At 41.0% G+C, this 20,802-nt stretch overlaps 1 protein-coding gene across 2 annotated transcripts in view; it reads left to right on the top strand.

Moving 5' to 3' along the window:
- The window catches only part of carmil2 (capping protein regulator and myosin 1 linker 2), a 76,496-nt gene that overhangs the window by 42,810 nt on the left and 12,884 nt on the right, over positions 1 to 20,802 (top strand). For both annotated transcript variants that reach the window (XM_062389671.1, XM_062389672.1), the window contains exons 31-32: positions 5,120 to 5,613; positions 11,896 to 11,999. In XM_062389671.1, coding sequence (XP_062245655.1) covers positions 5,120 to 5,613; positions 11,896 to 11,999 — 598 coding nt within the window. The remainder of the gene's footprint in view (positions 1 to 5,119; positions 5,614 to 11,895; positions 12,000 to 20,802) is intronic.

A 20,802-nucleotide genomic window follows, 5' to 3' on the forward strand; every position in this document is an offset into this window, starting at 1 on the left:
TTGTGAAGAAAACTCCCTCCACCAGGAATTGGGTCGCCGCCTCCGGGCCACAGCACCTGACCACAACAAAAATATTATTAAAACAAGTCAAGGTTTAAAACACGTTTAAACAAACAAACAACAAAATAACACATACAAACACAATAGAACTGAGTTAAATGTAACTATAAAATATGGGCGTCCCCCTGCATGTGTTCCCTCCACGTGCCGTGAAGGCATAGGGTGGAGTATAGATCAAGCGTGTTGGTTGACAAGGACACGGAGCTGGTCAGTTCATATAATAGTTTCTGTGATATTAAAATCAACCATATAAAACTGGAGTTTCAGAAGGTGGACCCCAAACTCCAGGGGTGCCAGAACAGCAGGTTCCAGATCTGTACACACGGGGCTGCTGGACGCCGATGAGGGGGCAGGACCTCACCCACCGTGTCAGGCCAAGGCAGTGTCTCCGTAGCCCGGAGGGAGGGAGTGTTGTTAGCCGCCCCCGAGTCCTGTAGCATTAGCCCGCTGGTGCGCTACTGCACTCGTCTTCCCTGGTGGAGCGACTCCACGCTGTAAGCCAGTCCGGAAATGCCACAAGGTGTCTTAGTCAAGTGTGCACCCCCAGCCACGCTATCCTGCTGTCCGACCAAGGTCCCGGAACGAAACAACAGCGGCAGGGAGACCGCGAGTAAGAGTGGGCTGCTGCAGGATGCAGCCCACGTTGGACCTCCTAGAGCTAGAAGTTCAACCCCATATAACAGCCTCATCCTGTAGCGCACATCATCCTGCCTCGCACATCATCCTGGGGCGCATATCTGCGCACATCGTCCTGCAGCGCACATCGTCCTGTGGCGCAGTGTTAATTTTGGCAGCTATTTTTGATTTAGTCTTAGTCTTAGTCTTAGTCTTTTGACGAAAATGCATATTAGTTTTAGTCACCTTTTAGTCATTTTAATCCTTCTTAGTTTTAGTCTAGTTTTAGTCGACGAAAACAAATTTCATTTTAGTCTAGTTTTAGTCACATTTAATAGCCACATTAAACTCCTTTTCTATAAAAACATATAGCTGCAGCCTAATAGCTTAAAAATATATATTTAATTTTAAATGTGAAAACAAAAAGGGAGAGCAGGTCAGACTGGAGCCGGACACAGAAACTGAACATCGGTAAAAACCAACTGCAGCTTCTGCTCTGATGAAGAAGCTGAGGGTCTGATCTCTGAGCAGCTGAGACCAGAGAAACTCTGTGTTTTCACTGTTTCCATAGTTAAGAAGCAGTCAGTCACTGAGAGGCTGCTCCACGAGAACGCGCTCTGCTTTCACTGTGTCTCTCTGAGCGAGTGCGCGAGGTGGGGTGCGGAGCTACGGACCGGAGCGCTATCTGGGGCGCACACACACACTGACACACACAGACACACTCACTCGCCCGCTCCTGATACTTCATGACGGCCTGATACGATGATGTTTTAAAAATGATTGTGACTTAGTCAACCACCAACATTTTTGTCTCGTCTCGTCTCGTCAACGAAAATTAAAATAGATTTCGTCATAGTTTTTATTTTCAAAGATTCGTTTTCGTTACGTCTTCGTCTCGTCTTCGTCATGGAAAAAAGGCCGTTAACGAATATATTTCGTCATCGTCTTCGTCAACGAAATTAACACTGCTGTGGCGCACTTCATCCTGGGGCGCACATCTGTGTACATCGTCCTGTGGCGCACATCTTCGTGTGGTGCACTTCATCCTGCAGTGCACATCATTGTGCGGCACACTTCATCCTGCGGCACACTTCATCCTGCAGCGCACATCATCATCGCACATAATCGTGCAGCGCACATCATCCTGCGGCGCATATCATCATCACCGTACATCATCCTGCGGTACACATCATTCTGCGGCGCACGTTGGACCTCCTAGAGCTAAAAGTTCCACCCCACATAACAGCCTCATCCTGCGGCGCACATCATCCTGCATAGCACATCATCCTGGGGCGCACATCGGCGCACATAGTCCTGTGCATCGTCCTGCGGCGCACTTCATCCTGTTACGCACATCGTCCTGCGGCACACATCATCCTGCGGCGCCCATTAAATGAGGAGGGTTGGACTTCCTAGAGCTAGAAGTACCACCCCACATAACAGCCTTTTGATTAAATTTGATATTCTAACATTTAACATTACAGGACAAAATCGATTTATGTATGTGGGTCTAGATGCAGCATTAAAGTCATGAAGTTATGAAGTTAGTTAGAGAAGTGATGGCCTATTTCAATGGCAAGATAAAAAAAAAAAAGCATCAACAGAGGAATACGGTAGTAGCCTGGAAGCCAGACGAACTTAGCCCCGCCTGCAACATTTGAGGTTGGGAAGTTCGGTCTGGAGTCGCTCCGTTGGGGAGAAATTATGCCCGACCGGGCCAATCAGATTGTCAGGGCAGGCTTTATACGATGATGGACAGATGATCAACGGTAACGTAATCAACTACATCATCTAAGTGCACTTGGGTTGACGTTGTTTTCCACAAACATGCCTGCCGCTGGAGCGCTGAGATGTGTAGATGCTGCCATTGAGTCTGTTTTAGGAGACATCGACAGCGCATTCATTTTGAAAGAGGAACAGAGAAAAGCGATCAAGGCATTTGTAGATCGAAAAGATGTTTTTGCCGTCCTTCCTACGGGATTCGGAAAAAGTTTAATCTATCAGCTGGCCCCGATGGTCGCGAAGAAGATGGGACACGGGAATGTCGCGTTCCAACCGTGTTATTAAGTTCTTACAGGACCGACAAATGCGATACGATTTGTTTGATGCTGTAATCCTAAACGGAGAACTTGTTTGTACGTGCATTCACCTTTACTGTAACTGACTGCTACACCTGCCACTTTATGCATACTGTTTTATTCTGTTATTTTGTGTTGGGCTTATTTTTTTTTACACGTAGCGACTCCCCTCGCATAAATACCTGCAGTTTAAGGAGCGGACCATGTTAATAGACGCACCAGATCCCTCGCTTGCGTCTAAGACGCCTGCCGTGCAGCCCCGGCACAAGGATAGGAGCAGGAACTATGACCGGACGCCGGCTGTGCGGCATTTCTCAAAAACTATAGTATAACATTTGTATTTATGGCTACGATGAAGTGAACATAAATTGCCGTGTGCCATCATTAGAGAAACTCTGCGTCATGTTTGGGGGGGGGGGGGGGGGCTGTTACATTAACTGTTTCATCTAAAAAATGCTGATCGTGTTGGAAAGCTCTCCGTGTATCCTTAAATTATTTTTACAACCCCGGCAAAAGTTTTTACTGATCTTCTTCTACATCTTCCAGCGTGCGTGCACTTGAGTTCTGTTGAAAACCACTTTGCGTCGCTTTAAATACGTCACATACTACATTGCTCTGATTGGTTGTAGGTCTATCCAATTGAATGAAGAGGAATTTTATTTCCTGGTTCGTTTGGAACACGCCCCATAATCACAGCCCAATGGAGCGGAATCAGTCTCACATTCTGACTAGAATTGTGAGTATGACAATGTCAGGCTAATACGGTAGCGTATTGCATTCACTTTTATTTTATTTTTTGGGGGGCATTTATAGCTTATACTGTGTTGTTCACACGCGGAGGGGGTCTCGCCCGGGGTGCAATTCCATGTAGAACTGCCACTGATAGAACAGCTCATAGCTTCTGACTCTTGTCTCTTACTGTTTTATTTCCTCTACCACACCGCCACTCCAAACTGTTGGATGTTGTGTTCTTATTCTGCTACTCATTTAATTTTATCTGCATAGGTGCTAAAATGTGAGGGATGTCCAAAGATTGTGGCTGTAAAAGAAAAGTAATTATTTATAGCGAACACTTTTAATAAGTTTATTAAATCAATAGTCGAAAGGGAGTAGAAAAATAAAGCTCAAAGCTTTGTGATAAATATAAGTATTCAGCTATCTGCCACCACGATCTAAGACACATATCAAACTAGAAAGCAAAGATTAGATGCTGAAAATTAATACAAACTTACATTCATGCAATCCAAGAAGAAATCAGTCAGTTATAGACATTAGAGGCTATCGGATATCCATTCAAGTCTGACTAATCCTTCACATGTTTTGACTTTTTCACAATTTTTACAGCCACAATCTGTGGACGTCCCAAACTTTTTAGCCCCTTGGTGAATAAAAAAGTTACTTATATTGTTTATTTTTGCATCTGTTGCGCCTTAGAAGCATCTTCGCCCCCCAATTGTTCGTGGTGAATCCCCTGCTGTATTCACATATCGATTTATCCTGTATTACTACGTACTTTATGCTAGGGGCCCAGTAGGAGAAAATCAGCAGAAATTGCTACGAAGCTATTAAGGATTATGTAAATCATTGCATTATTTAGAGAGAAACCATTTCTTTTGGAATAGTAATCAGGATTACATTGTGATCAACCTCTTTAATTCTGTTCTGCTGCTGCAGGATTCAAGGCCAGCTAAACATTTTAAACACTATATCTTAATCTTATGTCTTTGTATCCTTTCCGGGTGCCAAGCTGAACCATTCTGTGGCACACACCAGTGAGTTCCACAATGGGAGAGATAAGATGGGGAGAAGATGGAGGAGGGAGAGAAAAGAAGGAAACATGAGGGGAGTGCTCTGCTCTACCCTCGTTCCTTTATTGTTCTACAGGAGAATAACATTCAAAGTCATAAGCTCCTTACAAAATAATGCATGAAAATAATAAGTTACTCATCATGATATTTTGTTACAAAAAAAAAAAAATATATATATATATATATATATATTTGTCAATTTTCTTTTCAAAGGCCTCTGACATGGTTAGACAACCATAAATGTTGTCTTGTATATACGTGTTCATGCAGCATCCATCTGCTGCTCTCCGTCCTCTCTGCTCCCTTCCTCTGTGTCTATATCCTTAAATTACCTTATTAAATTATTTTTTTTGCTTAGTCTGTCCTGCCCTTTTAATCATGATGGTCCCTCCTTTAATTTTTACCACTTTCTTGTCTCTATCCACCATCCATTTACTCGAAGTCTTCCCTTTACAGCTCCGCATGTCACATTCCAAATGCATCCATCCAGCCTTCTCTCTCTCTTACATGATCTCTCTCTCTCTTGCTCTCTCATTATTCATGCCACCTCTCTGTCAGGTCTCCTCGATGGGGACTGGGAGCAGAAGACCAGGAACAGAGTAGCAGAGGGAGAGAGGGGAGGAGATGCTGGAGAGGAAAGAGGAGGAGAAGAAAGATATGACCTCCGCCACCTGCCAGTCACAGACACAAGCCCCTCCCTTTCCCCCTCCCCTTCCCCGAACCCCTCCCCCCCGGGATGGAGGAGGCGGAGGGAGGGGGAGGTGGTGGATGCTGCAGCAGCATTAACAGGAGCGAGAGGAGCATCGCTCATTCCTCCTCCCAGTCTCCCCCTACTGTACTCCATCTCCACTCCAGCGCCAGAGGAGGAGGCTGCCGGCCGTGGAGGCTCATCCAGACGAGAAGCTCCATTCTCCCGCTGCAGCCCCAAATCTGGATCCTCCGCCTCTCCCATGGAGCCTCTACCCACCCAGGGACAGACTCTAAGGCACTACACCGCCTCCCGACCACGGCCACGACGCACACATACACAACCCCCCTCCTCCAGGCCTCAGGTAGGAACACAGTGATCACACATATACAAACATGCATACACAATTGGAGCCACTGTGCATCTGTTTCCAGATCCATATGTAATCATGCAGAAATTACACAGCATTTGCATTTATATATGGACAAAAAATGTATCCATGGTGAAAGGTTAGGAGCAGGATGCAGGGATGGAGAGGAGGAAAGAAGAGATGGAGGGAAGGGTAGATGAAGTGTAAGCCAGTTGCATGACTACAGAGGGATCTCCAAAGAAAAAATTATTGAAATTGAGCATGAATGAACATGATAAAAATAGATCTATCAATCTCTCTATCCATCTATCCATCCATCTATCTATCTATCTATCTATCTATCTATCTATCTATCTATCTATCTATCTATCTATCTATCTATCTATCTATCTATCTATCTATCTATCTATCTATCTATCTATCTATCTATCTATCTATCTATCTATCTATCTATCTATCTATCTATCTATCTATCTATCTATCTATCTATCTATCTATCTATCTATCTATCTATCTATCTATCTATCTATCTATCTATCTATCTATCTACCTATCTATCTATCTATCTATCTATCTATCTATTATAATTTCTGTGATGCTCTAGTAATAATGGTAGCCATTTTTTTCTTTGCATTACCTTGCTACATTTAGTCGTGCTCAGTGTGTGTGTGTGCGCAGGCGTGTGCATGTGTGTGTGTGCATGTGCATGTGTTTTGGTGTGTTTTGGGAGTGGTGTTCCCTGGGTTGTTCCCAGTGCTGATTTCTCTCTCTCTCTCTCTCTCTCTCTCTCTCTCTCTCTCTCTCTCTCTCTCTCTCTCTCTCTCTCTCTCTCTCTCTCTCTCTTTCTTTGGTCCTCCAGGGATTGGTTTCACCAACTCAATTATTCATGTTCTCACATTAATGGGGGTCTCTTTCTCCCACTGTTCTGTCACTGTGTAAATGGAACACAAGGATTTCTCTTCATCTATGGTGACCTTGCATGTTTAAACTTTGTTGCTACTGTTTGTCACACATGATCACAATCACAGTGTATGGGTTCTTAGTGGTAAGATTAGATTAATTTAATCTCATGACATTCTACATTATTTTCGGTCATTGGTCTTAATGTAAAGTAAAATAAGTAAAGGCGAAGCTACCATTAGCTTGTTAGTATGCTAGATGGATTTAAAGAGGGTCGGGCATTTTCAGGCTATCATTCTAGTCTGAGTAGGAAAGGATCTCATTTGAATGATAGCATTCAAGTTTGAAGTTTATAGATGCACACTTTACCGTTTGTTTCTAAATACTCAATTGTCGACGAATCTGCTAAAACACTTGTTGAAAGGGATGTATTTTCTATAAAACTCCAGTGATAAATGTATGTAACATGTATAATATTGTATTATAAAAAACTGGCTATAGTTGATCACATTTTATATGTTTAATCAGAAACATCAGGATATAGGGATCTATATGATACAATAATTTTTTATATATAATAAACTGAAAAAGAAAGAAAATATTTGATAAAGAGGCTTAATTTAAGTTGTGATTACTCGGTATTTCAAACATCTAGATGTTCATTCTGTGTCTTCCGAATCAGCAGCTACTTTCTTGTCAGAAATGTTTGTGTTTCTCTCTTGAGTTCCTACAGTTGATGATGGGTTAGTTGTTGCTTTGTGCACACAGGAGGACTCTGAGATTGATTGATTAAGAAGGCTGCATAGTAATGCAGATTAAATTCTGCTGAAGTACAACTATGTCTCCACAGATAACATGAAGCCTCACTGACTGTATCGGAATTCTTGGTCCCTTTTCCATAATCCTGTTATTTAGTTGGATTGGGACGTAGGTCGTAGGTAGGTTAAATATCTATTTAAGGAATACTATTTGAAGTAATCCACTGGATCTTACTTTTTGACATTTAAAATGATCACTTATTGGAATTTATATGGTTACCATTATACTTAACAAAATCCACGATGTCTAAATGGAAAGGCAGGCATGCATGGTAACAGATGGCTAGACCACAAGGCAGCACTGTATGATCTGGCAATTATATGAGGAAACCTTCCCACTGTACATTCACATGATCAGCAGTCACCTGATCATAGAGGCTGAAAAAACTCAGATAGGGCATCTATCAGGCCAGGGCTGCAGTCGGAAAGTCCAAGTAATGTCTTTTCCTACCCACTATTCCTTTAAACTGATGTATAACATCACAAGGTCTAGGAAAGATGTGAAGGAGAAGCTGTAAGGAATTAGGAAAGGAGATTAACAGAACAGAGAAAATCTGAGTCCACTTACACTTTTTAAAACCAACTTTATTTAGGACAAAAGATACCCCCTAACTGTTAGGAAGTCTGTGCTGTAGGCTGTGTGCCGGGATTTAGTGAATAGTAATAGTAAAGTTACCTGTACAAACCAAAATGACACGTCCTGAGAAACCATGTTTTCAGTTAATAGAAAGAAACAGCTAAATAGATTTGATTGAAAATCTAAATAAAACTGTGTAAATGTGTGAATAATGTGATAATATTAGGAATATATGTTGAGGAAACCTTATATAAGTGGAATATATTATTCTTCTGTAATCGGTCATTGAGATAACTGTTATATTTATATTTAGGTCTGTTGATGGTAAATGTATATTGTTGTGAATGATTCTGAGAACCTCCAGCTTCGTTGTACATGTGTGAAAGGCAAACTGCAGGTAAACTCCACAGCCAAGCAGGTCATGTCGGAACGGCTTTATTCCATGTCTTGGTCTTAGTTAACCTCTCAGGGATATTTTGCGTCTACCTAAAAAGCATAACAGACAATGATCAGTGATAAATTAGGATTTTTTTACTAATTAAAATGTAAACAACTGAATAAAGCATTAATGATGAAAACAGTGTTTGAAGGATGAAATTAATTGGTCAGTTTCTGTGTGAATCAGGGTTATCATAAGAGCAAATAAATGCAAAACTTCTCTAGGGCATAAAAATGTACAATTCATAATAGATTAAATAAAAATTGAAATAAATAATTATCATGTTCATCTGTGAAGGGTAAACTCCAGAACCAATTCTGCTGACATCCTCCATGTCTGATAATAGCCAAAGGGATTTTCTCAAGGACGTTAATTAAATTAAACTTTTACAGTTGCATTTGCAGTTCATAATTTGTCAGATGTTTTTAGGGCCCAGTCACACACACAAGTGTATTTAATTTATTTTATTTAACCTTTATTTAACCAGGAAAGTCCCTTTGAGAATAAGAATCTCTTTTTTTCAAGGGAGACTTGGTCAAGATAGGCAGCAGCGTATTCAGGTGAGAATACGTCAAGGAACAAGCTGCTGAGTTTAGGTAGATGGCTACAGACCCAAGTTTGTCTATAGCCAAGCCTTAGTGACTAAAATGTTTTTCTTTGATTTGATATGATTTGACATGATTCTTTCAGCCATGTGTTGTACCCACTTTAGCTCAATGATTTGAGGTCAATTGTATAATTGCATTGGCCTGTCCAGGCTGAAGATGGTAGTGCTGGGTCGGGTTTTTGTTACTGTGGACACTTCTGTTACAGGAGGAGAAGTTTAGCAGGACAGTCTTGAGCATGTCTGAAGAGTCCATTAGGAAAAGGCTATAAGGTCAATAAAAGGGTCCAACGAGTCTTCAAAACCCACTGTTTGTCTTCTAGTGGTCTCAATGTTGAAAAGGAGGGGATTCCTCGCTACTAATAAACAACTCAAAAGATGAGGGGGCAGCAGGGGGTCAATCTGCAATCCACTGTGATCAGGAAAAGTAAATGTGGTTGTTAAAAGGTTGCACTTATATTCACAACAAAAAGTCTGTTGTAATGACCTCATTCAGCTCCTCCAGGCCACATGCTCCCTCTGCACAGCGATTGGAAGAGTTAAGGCCGAATTATAGTCGGGTTGCACGCACGCACGCATGCAAGACACGCAAATCGGCCCTTTCGTGCCCTCTGCGGGCTTGCTTTCGTCCGCCAATTTTTCTAACTACACGACAAAGCGACGCGAGCCTCACGCAGCCCGCAAGGTTTGTGATTGGTCTGCTTACTACATCCCGTCCGGAGTCTAGTTTCCGGTTTCATGCCCCACAATACGCGGAAATCACGGTAGATTTAGAAGAACGAATATGGACCGAATAGATGAGCGCTTGGCAGAAGAGATCCGAAAGTATGACCACTTGTATAACCTGTCACTGACTGGCCGATTTGTCCGCCAGGAATAGGCTATGAGGAGCCGGAGAAGCGATGTAAATAAACAGTTGACGAAGAAGAAGACGTCTCTTCTTTGTGTGTTTTGTCTTTGAAAAAAAACTTTACTCCGCCTAGTGTTCTGGAGCACGTTAGAGAAGTATAAACCAAAACGAGTCCGTCGATGCAGCTGCGTGGCCTTCCGCGGTTGCAGTCGCAGGACTATAATTCAGCCAGTGTTTGCTCATTCAACATGTCTTTCGGAAAGACAGAGCATCCGAGTGCAGTGATAAACTGTCTAAACATTTGTCAAGTTTATCAGACACTGATTTTGTTGCGATGATTCACTAGTTTGTTGCACGTCTGTAAACATTTAGCTGCCTATGTGTGTGTGTTAGGGAGAGAGAGAGAGGGGTGAAGAGTGTCTATGCCAGCCATTATGTGACAAAGTGCCATGTTGGCATGTAGCACATAGGGACAGGTGGCTGTAAAGGAGGTGGCAGAGATGAAAGATACAGATTTCTTTTTCATTGGATGTTAGAAAGAGATGGAGGAAATACATATAATGACTATGGAGCTTCTATTTTGGCCTCTGATTTTAATATTATATTATCTATTGTTAATGCATTTTATATATGTTTATTATTGTTCAAACTTAACATATCAGCCGACTTTCTATCTGTGAAATTTCAAATAACTGACACTTCTATGTTTTTATTCTATGAATTCAGATGCGTTTTCTGTAATCTTGAATAGACCTCATGACTCTATCTCTTGGAAATCTTGTTCACCTACCACCTGTTGACTAAGTTGATGCTTAACGTGAGATGAGCAGTTAAAACAATCAGCAGCAAACACTAATGCATTCTTTATGAACATTCAGAAAAGTTGTTATGTTTCTTTTTTCTTAACATTCAGTCTACATTAAAATAATAATAATTAATTTGGGCTTTTATTACATTTTAAAATCTAATAATTGTTTATAAGTGGTGTGAAGTGGAAGAATGAAGCAACTCTTTGAACTGTGCTGCTACAAGATGTTTAGTACATGTGAAGGTTTAGCAGAGCTGATAAAGATGTGCTTCTGCACAGTGAGTTTGACCCAGTTAGAATAATGCTTACACATGACTACTGTGCTGAACTGGAGCTGCTTATTGTTTTAGTCTGCAGCAGCTTCAGCAGAAGGCTATTAATCCACACCTGACAACAAATACAAACCAACTAAAATGTATCTGTTCTGTTCTGTTATTAACAGCAACACATTGAAATAAAGAACTCTAGTGACATTAAATGGATGTGCACACTCACACACACACACACACACATACACACACACACACACACACACACACACACAAACACACACCTACACACACACACACACACACACACACACACACACACACACACACAAAAGTAGCCTCTAAAGCTACTTTCAGACATGCACTGAGCTCCGGAGTTTCGCTCCAGAAGGTGTATGTGTGAATGCAGATGAGTGAGAGCCTCTGGGGCTTCTGCAAACTTCTCTGTCGGTTTGCCTAGTTTGAGGTCTGAAGAATGTGCGCAGGAGTGGATTAGAGAACTCTATAGTAGATCCTCTGCAGGATTCACTACAAGTGAGTGGGGGTTAATGAAGTTTCTAACACGTGACAGACATGAAAAATGAAAAAAATAGGGATCCCTCACATGTGACTCTCTCTGAGTTTTCTACGTTCTATTTACCCAGTTAAAAGGGTTTTTCAGTAGTTTTTCCTTACTCTTGTTGAGAGTTAAGGACAGAGGATGTCACACCTTATTTTAAAGCCCTATGAGACGAATTGAGAATTGTGAATATGGGCTATACAAATAAAATTTGGTTGATTGATTGATTGATTGATTGATTAAACCTGTGGCCTGGTTGACCCACTTTTATACAAGAAATGGCAACTACCATCACAATTGTTGGGCTGATTATAATATAATAGTGAATAAACTGTGTGAGGATGTTTTGGTTAATAATTTAGTTCAAACCAAGAAATTGGATTTTTTCTCCCTGACAAGCCACACACGCCTACGCTAAGATGTAAATACTGTTGTTGTTTTTTTTGTTACAGGAGCCAGTTTCAAAAGTAGAGAATGAGGCCAGTGAGGGTATGGGCCGAGTGGATGAAGGAGTAGAGGAGTTCTTCACAAAGAAAATCCTCCCTGACTATGCACTGTGAGTTACACAAAGAGAAGCATGAAAATACTGACAATTCATTGTGAAACTGTAGCAGGTCAGATATGTCCATCACCTGTGGCCCAGGACTAACTGCAAAAGTGCTGGCCAGTTGTGCTCCAATCACTCAGGATGGAATTAAATCTTGCAGTAAAAAAAGTTTGTTTAGGCTGCTAGAGTCAAGGCGGCAGTAGACACTGTGCATAGGCCCAGTTAAAACATAATTTTAATAAGCATATCATTTACATTAGAGACAGCCTTTTTAAGTCAGGGATCTTTTAATTTCATACCCTGAACTTTGAATTCTTAGGTCTGTTTCAATATTAGCTCCCTGAATTACCATTGATACTGATGTGTGAGATACCCCTCACCAATAATTTGCAGGTGTCTGTGATGAATTAGTGGTTTAGGTGGTATAAGAAGCCACAATTGTGTGTAATGACAGCTGCTATAGTGTGATTGAGAACTAATGCAACACAGTTTGGGAGGTTGAACTTTCCAATCCTATTTTTGAGAGCTGAGCAGAAGAGCAGGCACACATAGCAAGATATATAATCAAAACTGGGGTTACTATAAGTATAGTTAAGAACAATTCTAATTCTTTATTTCCAAAACTTTAGTTTCATCTTCTTCTCTTGATATATAACAGAGTCTGCCCTTATACCAACATTTGAAGTATTGGTCAAATGAGGTGTTTAACATGTTGGTAAGAGTGCAGGACAGGGCAGCTTTATCGGAACTCAGTGTGTTTACATGGAAACAAGTTCCAGTCATCTCTTATCTGTAAGCTGATTTCTTAACTGTCAGGATCACACAGAGCCTCCATAATATCACTAATACAGACAGTAAAACTAACGACTAAAGTAAAAAAAAGATTGTTGCAGAGGGAGAAATCTGATTACTGATCTGTTACATCTACACTTATATCTACAGTCTCGATGTAAACACATTGTCCTTCAGTCCCACAATGAAGTCTAAAAGTTGTTTCAGACTATTGGACTGCGCTGTTTGTCCTGGTCTCTGAGAGATCTGACAATGGTATGTGCTGGTACACTCTTCATTCTACTCCCCGATTTAACTAGTGCACATCAGTTTCCCACAATTTTCAGTCTTATATGTTCGTCATAGTAGCTCAAGGTCAATTCTGAATTGAGCCCCTTGTTTCCATGGTAACAATCCCAGCGACACCTTCTGACCCTTGGCCCCAAATAAAAATACCAGCATGACTACATTATGTCATGACTAATGATAGAAGATAACGTTTGGGTGCAATAAGCTGGACATATAAAGCAGTGATGACAGTATCAGTCCACTGACTCACATGCAGTGCAGCTCCACTACAGCTGGACTGAGTGGGTTCTTGTGGTTTCTTGGTCAGTAAGGTTTTGCTTAAATTACAAATGTGTTCAACAGATGAATACAGACATGTCTGATGTCCTACTATTAGTTTGATAAAAGCCTTAGTGAAAGTCTGTCTTTGTGAAACCTGTTAACGACACATAGCAAATAAACTATGATCATCAAATTGATACTGTTTGTTGAAATGTTTTTAATTACTTGCTAAAATGTTTCGATATTTAATATTTCTGGTGACCAGTCTGATCAAGAAGAATAAATTGCTAGTGTGTAGTGATAAAGAATCATCCATCAACGTTGCAGTTCAGACAGAGCCTTAACATTAGGCTGAATCCAACATATCTTATATTTAAAGGTGTTGATTATTGTCAGACCATCACCTATTTGACGGTGCACTACCTGAAATATCTGGATTGCCACTATTTGTCGAAATCTACAACATAAATTCTAAATAGCACAACCAATAGTTATGAGCAACAATGTATGTTTACTACTATGTATGCACATGCAGAAAGTTACTGAAAAGCACAGTGGGTGGTGGGAAAATTTAAATTCTGATCCCATGACACAGATATAGACAAACAGATAACAAGAGAAGAAGGTATTGGAACTGCCCTCACTTTTATTGTCCGATCAGTTTCTGGTTTAAAACAGTCAAACTTAAAACATGTACGTAACTTCAGTGTCAGCAGAGGAACAAAGTGATAAGCACTTGCCTCATAAATTATTGAGATTGTGGATTATGAACATTTCCCGCAATTTCCATATTTTAAAATTAGAAGTTGCTCTTTGTTCTTAATACTTTTATATGAAAAAAGTTACTAGGGAGTGCTAAGAGTGTATTATTATCTAATATAAAAGCATGTGACCCCACAGATGTAGTTGACTGTATATACTGCATGGTGAATGTTTTTATAGTTTAACAAACCCAGTTCAGTGTAACACAACACAAACACACATTGCATGTCTAAATTATTTTTTGGCAGGCTTTGAGCTGCAGCACTGAAAGGTGGACCAGCACGCAGATACACAGGCAGATGCTGTTGACTATTCTGACAAGGATTTATTTTAATTAACCAGGCTTCCAGGAAACACTGACGTTATTACATTACATTACATGTAATTTGGCTGAAGCTTTTTTCCAAAGCGACTTAGTACACTCAACATTTATGAGGGGCCATTTAGGGGTTCAATATCTTGCCAAGGACACTTCGGCATGCAGATGGGGAAGAGTGGGGATTGAGCCGGAAACCCTCTTGTTGGAGAACGACCACTCTATCCCCTAGGCCACACCGCCCCGAGTTCAGGCAGCAACAGACACAAATATTCTAAACTTGATAAACATAAGAGAACCAAGAAGGAAAGGTGAAGAGGGAAATGGGAGCGGGCGTGTAGGTGGGTGATGGTTGTCAGGTGACTGGGACAGGTGAGATAGTCAGGGGATATCAGGGGTCTCATCTATAACCATTGCGTATGCACAAACGGGGCCTGAAACGTCCGTAAGCCAATTCTTACGCAAACGTTGGGATTTATAAAAACAACTTGATGGGAAAATGTGCGTATTTCTACACAAACTCTGACCCATGCGTACGAAAGTTTAGGATACGGGAGAGTGGCGACGCAGACGTGAGGTTGTGAACTGAAGCAGATATTGATCCAATTCATCATTTACATTAAAACCAACAGCTTAGTTTTGATTTAAAAATATATAAAACAACTAACTGCAAATTACGTTCAGAATCGAATAAAAAGCGGAGTTACAGAGCCGAGTCATTAATAGTTTTTAATAATATCTTCTCACACTGTATCATAAAATCACTGCAGTGAACGTGACTGTGCCATCAGGCGCACAGAGTGCACGGAGCGCACAGGAAATCACTTACAAGAAATGAAGTAACTTTCAAAATAATATCCCAGAGGAGGTGAGGATCCACTGATGTGAGGGAATCGGTCCGATGTTCTAAATAAATAAATACTGCCGTGACAGTGATGCGGGTTTCTGCGTGATGTGTGCATGTGAATGGAAAGACGAGGAGGAAGTGAGGGTTCAGCGATTTCTGATCTCACACATTGTGTTATCCAAACAGCGGCAGAGTATCAGTGTATTTTCTTTATTAGTGACATCACTACTGTCCCATAAAATGGTTCTCCACCCCACTAACAGACACCTCGATGTCAGTGTCAGAAGGTTTCACTTCCTCTTCACATCGCCTGATGCCGTGACTCCGTCAGGACTCACGGTGGAAACCTATCGGTCAGCAGCGTCATTTAATATTCACGGCATACTTTGCATTGACCATTTATGGTTGAAAGTGGGCGTGTGGTGGGCGGATTTGGAGGCAGATCCACGTAAGGGAGAGTGGGGTAATGTGAGACATCGAGTTATGTGAGACACCCCCTGTATCTAGGTAACGGAACACATTTGTGGTCATGTGACCGTTATGTTTTCAAGCCCCTCCCATTCCCCCCTTGCCATGAAGGAGATGTTGGTGCTGGTGCTGTGGAAAGTATGTTTTTTCACAAAAATGTGTTTTTTGCATGTTAAAGTAAATTTTCTTGCTTTGAACTTGATTAACTGTTGTTTCAAAACGAATTGATTAAGGTAGAAAAACTTATACCATACATGTTGATGAGCTTCCAACATATACAACCATGTGATTAATGCTAGCTGAAGATTAGCCTGAATTGCTAAGAAATGTTGTTTTTTCTAAAATGTTGGCTGTGGGGTAAAGTGAGACAAATGCTGTGATTGTGTTGTGCTGTGGTTGTCAATCTAGCTGTCAGGATTTTAACTATTACAACATGTGTTGTTATGGTAGTTTTAAAGTGGAAAAAGTAAGTGGATCACTTTACCCCCGTGATTTCTCTGGTCTGTCTCACTTTACCCCTAAGCTGGGGTAAAGTGAGACACAAGACCACTTTTTAAAAAACAATCATATTTTCACTGCCCTTTGTCCTGAAGACATTCTGATCATTTCCATTGCTAGGAAACATCCTGGATTAAAGGGAAATGTGTAAATTGCACTGCTCGCCTAGAGGGGAGCAAATGTAAAAAATGTCTCACATTACCCCGCTCTCCCCTACGAACGTTTCCAGGTGGACTGGGATTTATTAAAAGAACATAACGTTCAGGTGTGCGTGTGCACGGTTTTATAAATCGGGACTTTCTTTTGCGTACGCCATTTCTGGCTTTTGTACGTAGTATGAATCCTACTCACTCTTTTATAAATGAGACGCCTGGTGACTGGTTGGAAGAATGGCAGAAGACAGGTCAAAATAAACGGCATGACATGGCACTGTTTGCCATTACATTTTGCTTGGCTGGTTTCACAAAGTCAATTTAAATGGTTCTATTTGTTTAGCTAGATATAAATACTTAATTAGTATTTTATAGTCAGTCAAGTGCCCCATGGACAGAATATAAAGATGGAAACATATCCAAAATTCAGCCGAAATATCACAGATACACTCCTGGGAGAGCGTGGCCTAGGGGGATAGAACGGGTGCTCTGCAACAAGAAGGTTGCCGGTTCGAATCGCACTCTATCCCATCTGCATGCCTAAGTGTCCTTGGCAAGATACTGAACCCCTAGATGGCCCCTCATAAAATGATGAGTGTTCTAAAAAAAATGTAAGTCGCTTTGGATAAAAGCGTCAGCTAAATGACATGTAATGTAATGATCAAAATCTTAAGACCAGTTAAAAAATTGCATGAATTTGCATTTTGCACTGTTGAATCTTAGGAAGGTTCTAAGTAGAGTTTCAAAATGCAAAAAGAAGAAATGGGAACAAGAGACCAAAAGTTGTGAGCAGGCAATTTATTGAAAACACCAATTTAACTGAAGTCGGCTGTTCATCAGCTGATCAAAAGTTTAAGACCACAGCTAAAAAAAAAAAAAAACCCTCCTAAAACAGAAATTAAAGTGTCAAAAACTGACCAGCACGCAGATACACAGGCAGATGCTGTTGACTATTCTGACAAGGATTTATTTTAATTAACCAGGCTTCCAGGAAACACTGACGTTATTACATTACATTACATGTAATTTGGCTGAAGCTTTTTTCCAAAGCGACTTAGTACACTCATCATTTATGAGGGGCCATTTAGGGGTTCAATATCTTGCCAAGGACACTTCGGCATGCAGATGGGGAAGAGTGGGGATTGAGCCGGAAACCTTCTTGTTGGAGAACGACCACTCTATCCCCTAGGCCACACCGCCCCGAGTTCAGGCAGCAACAGACACAAATATTTTAAACTTGATAAACATAAGAGAACCAAGAAGGAAAGGTGAAGAGGGAAATGGGAGCGGGCGTGTAGGTGGGTGATGGTTGTCAGGTGACTGGGACAGGTGATATAGTCAGGGGATATCAGGGGTCTCATCTATAACCATTGCGTATGCACAAACGGGGCCTGAAACGTCCGTAAGCCAATTCTTACGCAAACGTTGGGATTTATAAAAACAACTTGATGGGAAAATGTGCGTATTTCTACACAAACTCTGACCCATGCGTACGAAAGTTTAGGATACGGGAGAGTGGCGACGCAGACGTGAGGTTGTGAACTGAAGCAGATATTGATCCAATTCATCATTTACATTAAAACCAACAGCTTAGTTTTGATTTAAAAATATATATAAAACAACTAACTGCAAATTACGTTCAGAATCGAATAAAAAGCGGAGTTACAGAGCCCAGTCATTAATAGTTTTTAATAATATCTTCTCACACTGTATCATAAAATCACTGCAAAAGTTTAAGACCACAGCTAAAAAAAAAAAAAAAACCCTCCTAAAACAGAAATTAAAGTGTCAAAAACTGACTCAGTAATGAGTAGCTCCACCATTATTGTTGATCACTTCACAAATTCGTTTTGGCATGCTTGATGCAAGTGTTTCCAAAAGGCTAGTGCGAATGTTGCGCCAAGTGGTGAAGATGGCTTCATGAAGGGCATCCACTGTCTGGAACTGAAGTCCATTTTTGTAAACTTCCCTTGCCATCCATCCCCAAATGTTCTCAATTGGATTAAGATCAGGGGAACACGCAGGATGGTCCAAAAGAGTGATGTTATTCTCCTGGAAAATACATGACTGCAACATCTCCACATAGCCAGCTGCTGTTTGATGCCCCTGCTCAACCTGGAGCTCCATTGTTCCATTGAAGGAAAAAGCACCCCAGATCATGATGGCACCCCCTCCACTGTGCCGCGTAGAAAACATCTCAGGTGGCATCTCCTTGTCATGCCAGTAACGTTGGAAGCCATCAGGACCATCAGGGTTAAATTTTTTCTCGTCAGAGAATAAAACTTTCTTCCACCTTTGAATGTCCCATGTTTGGTGCTCCCTTTCAAAGTCTAAACGGGCAATTTTATGGTGTTGAAGGAGACGTGGGCTTTGAAGACGTTTCTTGTTTTTGAAGCCCTTCCTTCGCAGATGCCGTCTGATGGTTATTGGGCTGCAGTCAGCACCAGTAATGGCCTTAATTTGGGACGAGGATCGTCCCGTGTCTTGACGGACAGCCATTCGGATCCTCCGGCTCAGCGCCGGTGAGATTTTTTTGGGTCTACCACTTGATTTTTTTGTTCCATAACCCTGAGGATATTTTAAGAAATGCAAAATGACTGTCTTACTGCGTCCAACCTCAGCAGGGATGGCACGTTGTGAGAGGCCTTGTTTATGCAGTTCAACAATCCTACCACGCTCAAAGACGGTGAGCTTTTTTGCCTTTGCCATCAAGAGATCTTCACAGTGTGATTACTTGACAGGAAATGACATGGAATCCAAATTTTTGCACAGATTTTGGCTTTTAAAGGCTGTGGTCTTAAACTTTTGATCAGCTGATGAACAGCCTATTTGTGTTAATTTGTGGTTTTCAATAAATTGCCTGCTCACAACTTTTGGGCTCTTGTTCCCATTTCTTCTTTTTGCATTTTGAAGCTCTACTTAGAACCTTCCTAAGGTCCAACAGTGCAAAATGCAAATTCATGCAATTTTTTAACTGGTCTTAAGATTTTGATCAGGAGTGTGTGAACGCTACCATTTTGCGCCAAAGAAGTAATTTGGAGTCAGAGACTGCACAGTGGCCACCGGGAAATGGAACAGAAGTATTGAGGTCCCACCTTATGCTAAACCACTCACGACTTAGTGTCAGCTGTCATCATGACATTTCATCAAATTTTAACTTATCAAATGAGTAATTACAACTAAACTTACTGAAAATATATTATCACCTGAACAATCAGTGTGATAAGAAGTACCTTAAATAACAGAAACTGTGACTGATCCATCCGTCGACCAGCACCATCGCTGCGTTGTGGCAATGAGCAGTTTACAGATCTTTCAACCACAGAGACCCCTGTTATTCATCACCTTTGTCCTTGTCCTGGTAAATGTTCACATGATGCCATGATGATGGCAGACAACAATCCAGTCTTTCTACTACTGTCTTTAAGATTTACCAGCAGAGATCATAGAAACTAATTCTGATTCTCTACAATGGAGGTGGAGATTGCAAAGTTGATATTGTACTTAAATAACCCTTCTCTAGTCTTGATGACCACTCAATGCACTTTACAGTACAGTTGTGCCATTCCCAATCTTTTACAATGAACACTTAAGATGTTCTGGAGGCTCATGGTGGGCCAACACCCTACTCACATAATTCATGATAGATTATCTTTTTATTTCTCATCCACTTGAATAATAGTTATTTTAGGCTTGGACTAAGGGGACAGCAGACAAATTCTAGTCATCAGTTACTTACAGAAAACATCAGGGATATATTTCTCATTCTTCCACACTAAGGCCTGTATGTACATGTGAGAGCTCAGATATGGCAACTCACACCTCTCCTTCCCTCTAGCTTCGGAGCAAACACACCTCCTGTCTGCAGTACACAGGGCTGTTGTTGGCGTCCATTATCATTTTCAACTCTAGTCTTTACCAGCCATGTAGCAAAAGCAGCATTACACACAATCCTGTAGCTCAATTTGTAAGGGGAGCAAGACTATATCTGGAGCCTAAAATCCGTACCATTCCCAAGCAGTGGCTAAAATTTAAGTATATCTGTTCTGTTCATGGATAGATTAAGAGGATTATATAATTTGAGTCTTTACATGAAAATGACCTCACAGACCATAACCATTTCCCTTTTCTCTCAGACAACATGGCTACTGTGTCTGTTGTAGACAGGGTATGAGGGACGGTCTTAACAGATAACTGCTACCCAAATATCATGACCCTTTAGATTTAGAGATGCTTAGTTTATATGTTAAAAAATAAAAAGTGTGAGGAATAATCAAAGGAGCCAATTTGAGAACACAGGAGGTGATCCTCCACAGGATTCACTTTGAGCAAGTGGATGTGTTGATGACTGATGATACATGACTGACACAAAACAAAATACAAGTAAAGTGAATTCCTTTAGACAAATCCAAAATGTTAAAAAAATCC

Source organism: Platichthys flesus, chromosome 6, assembly GCF_949316205.1.
Source record: "Platichthys flesus chromosome 6, fPlaFle2.1, whole genome shotgun sequence".
Classification (NCBI taxonomy): Eukaryota; Metazoa; Chordata; class Actinopteri; order Pleuronectiformes; family Pleuronectidae; genus Platichthys; species Platichthys flesus.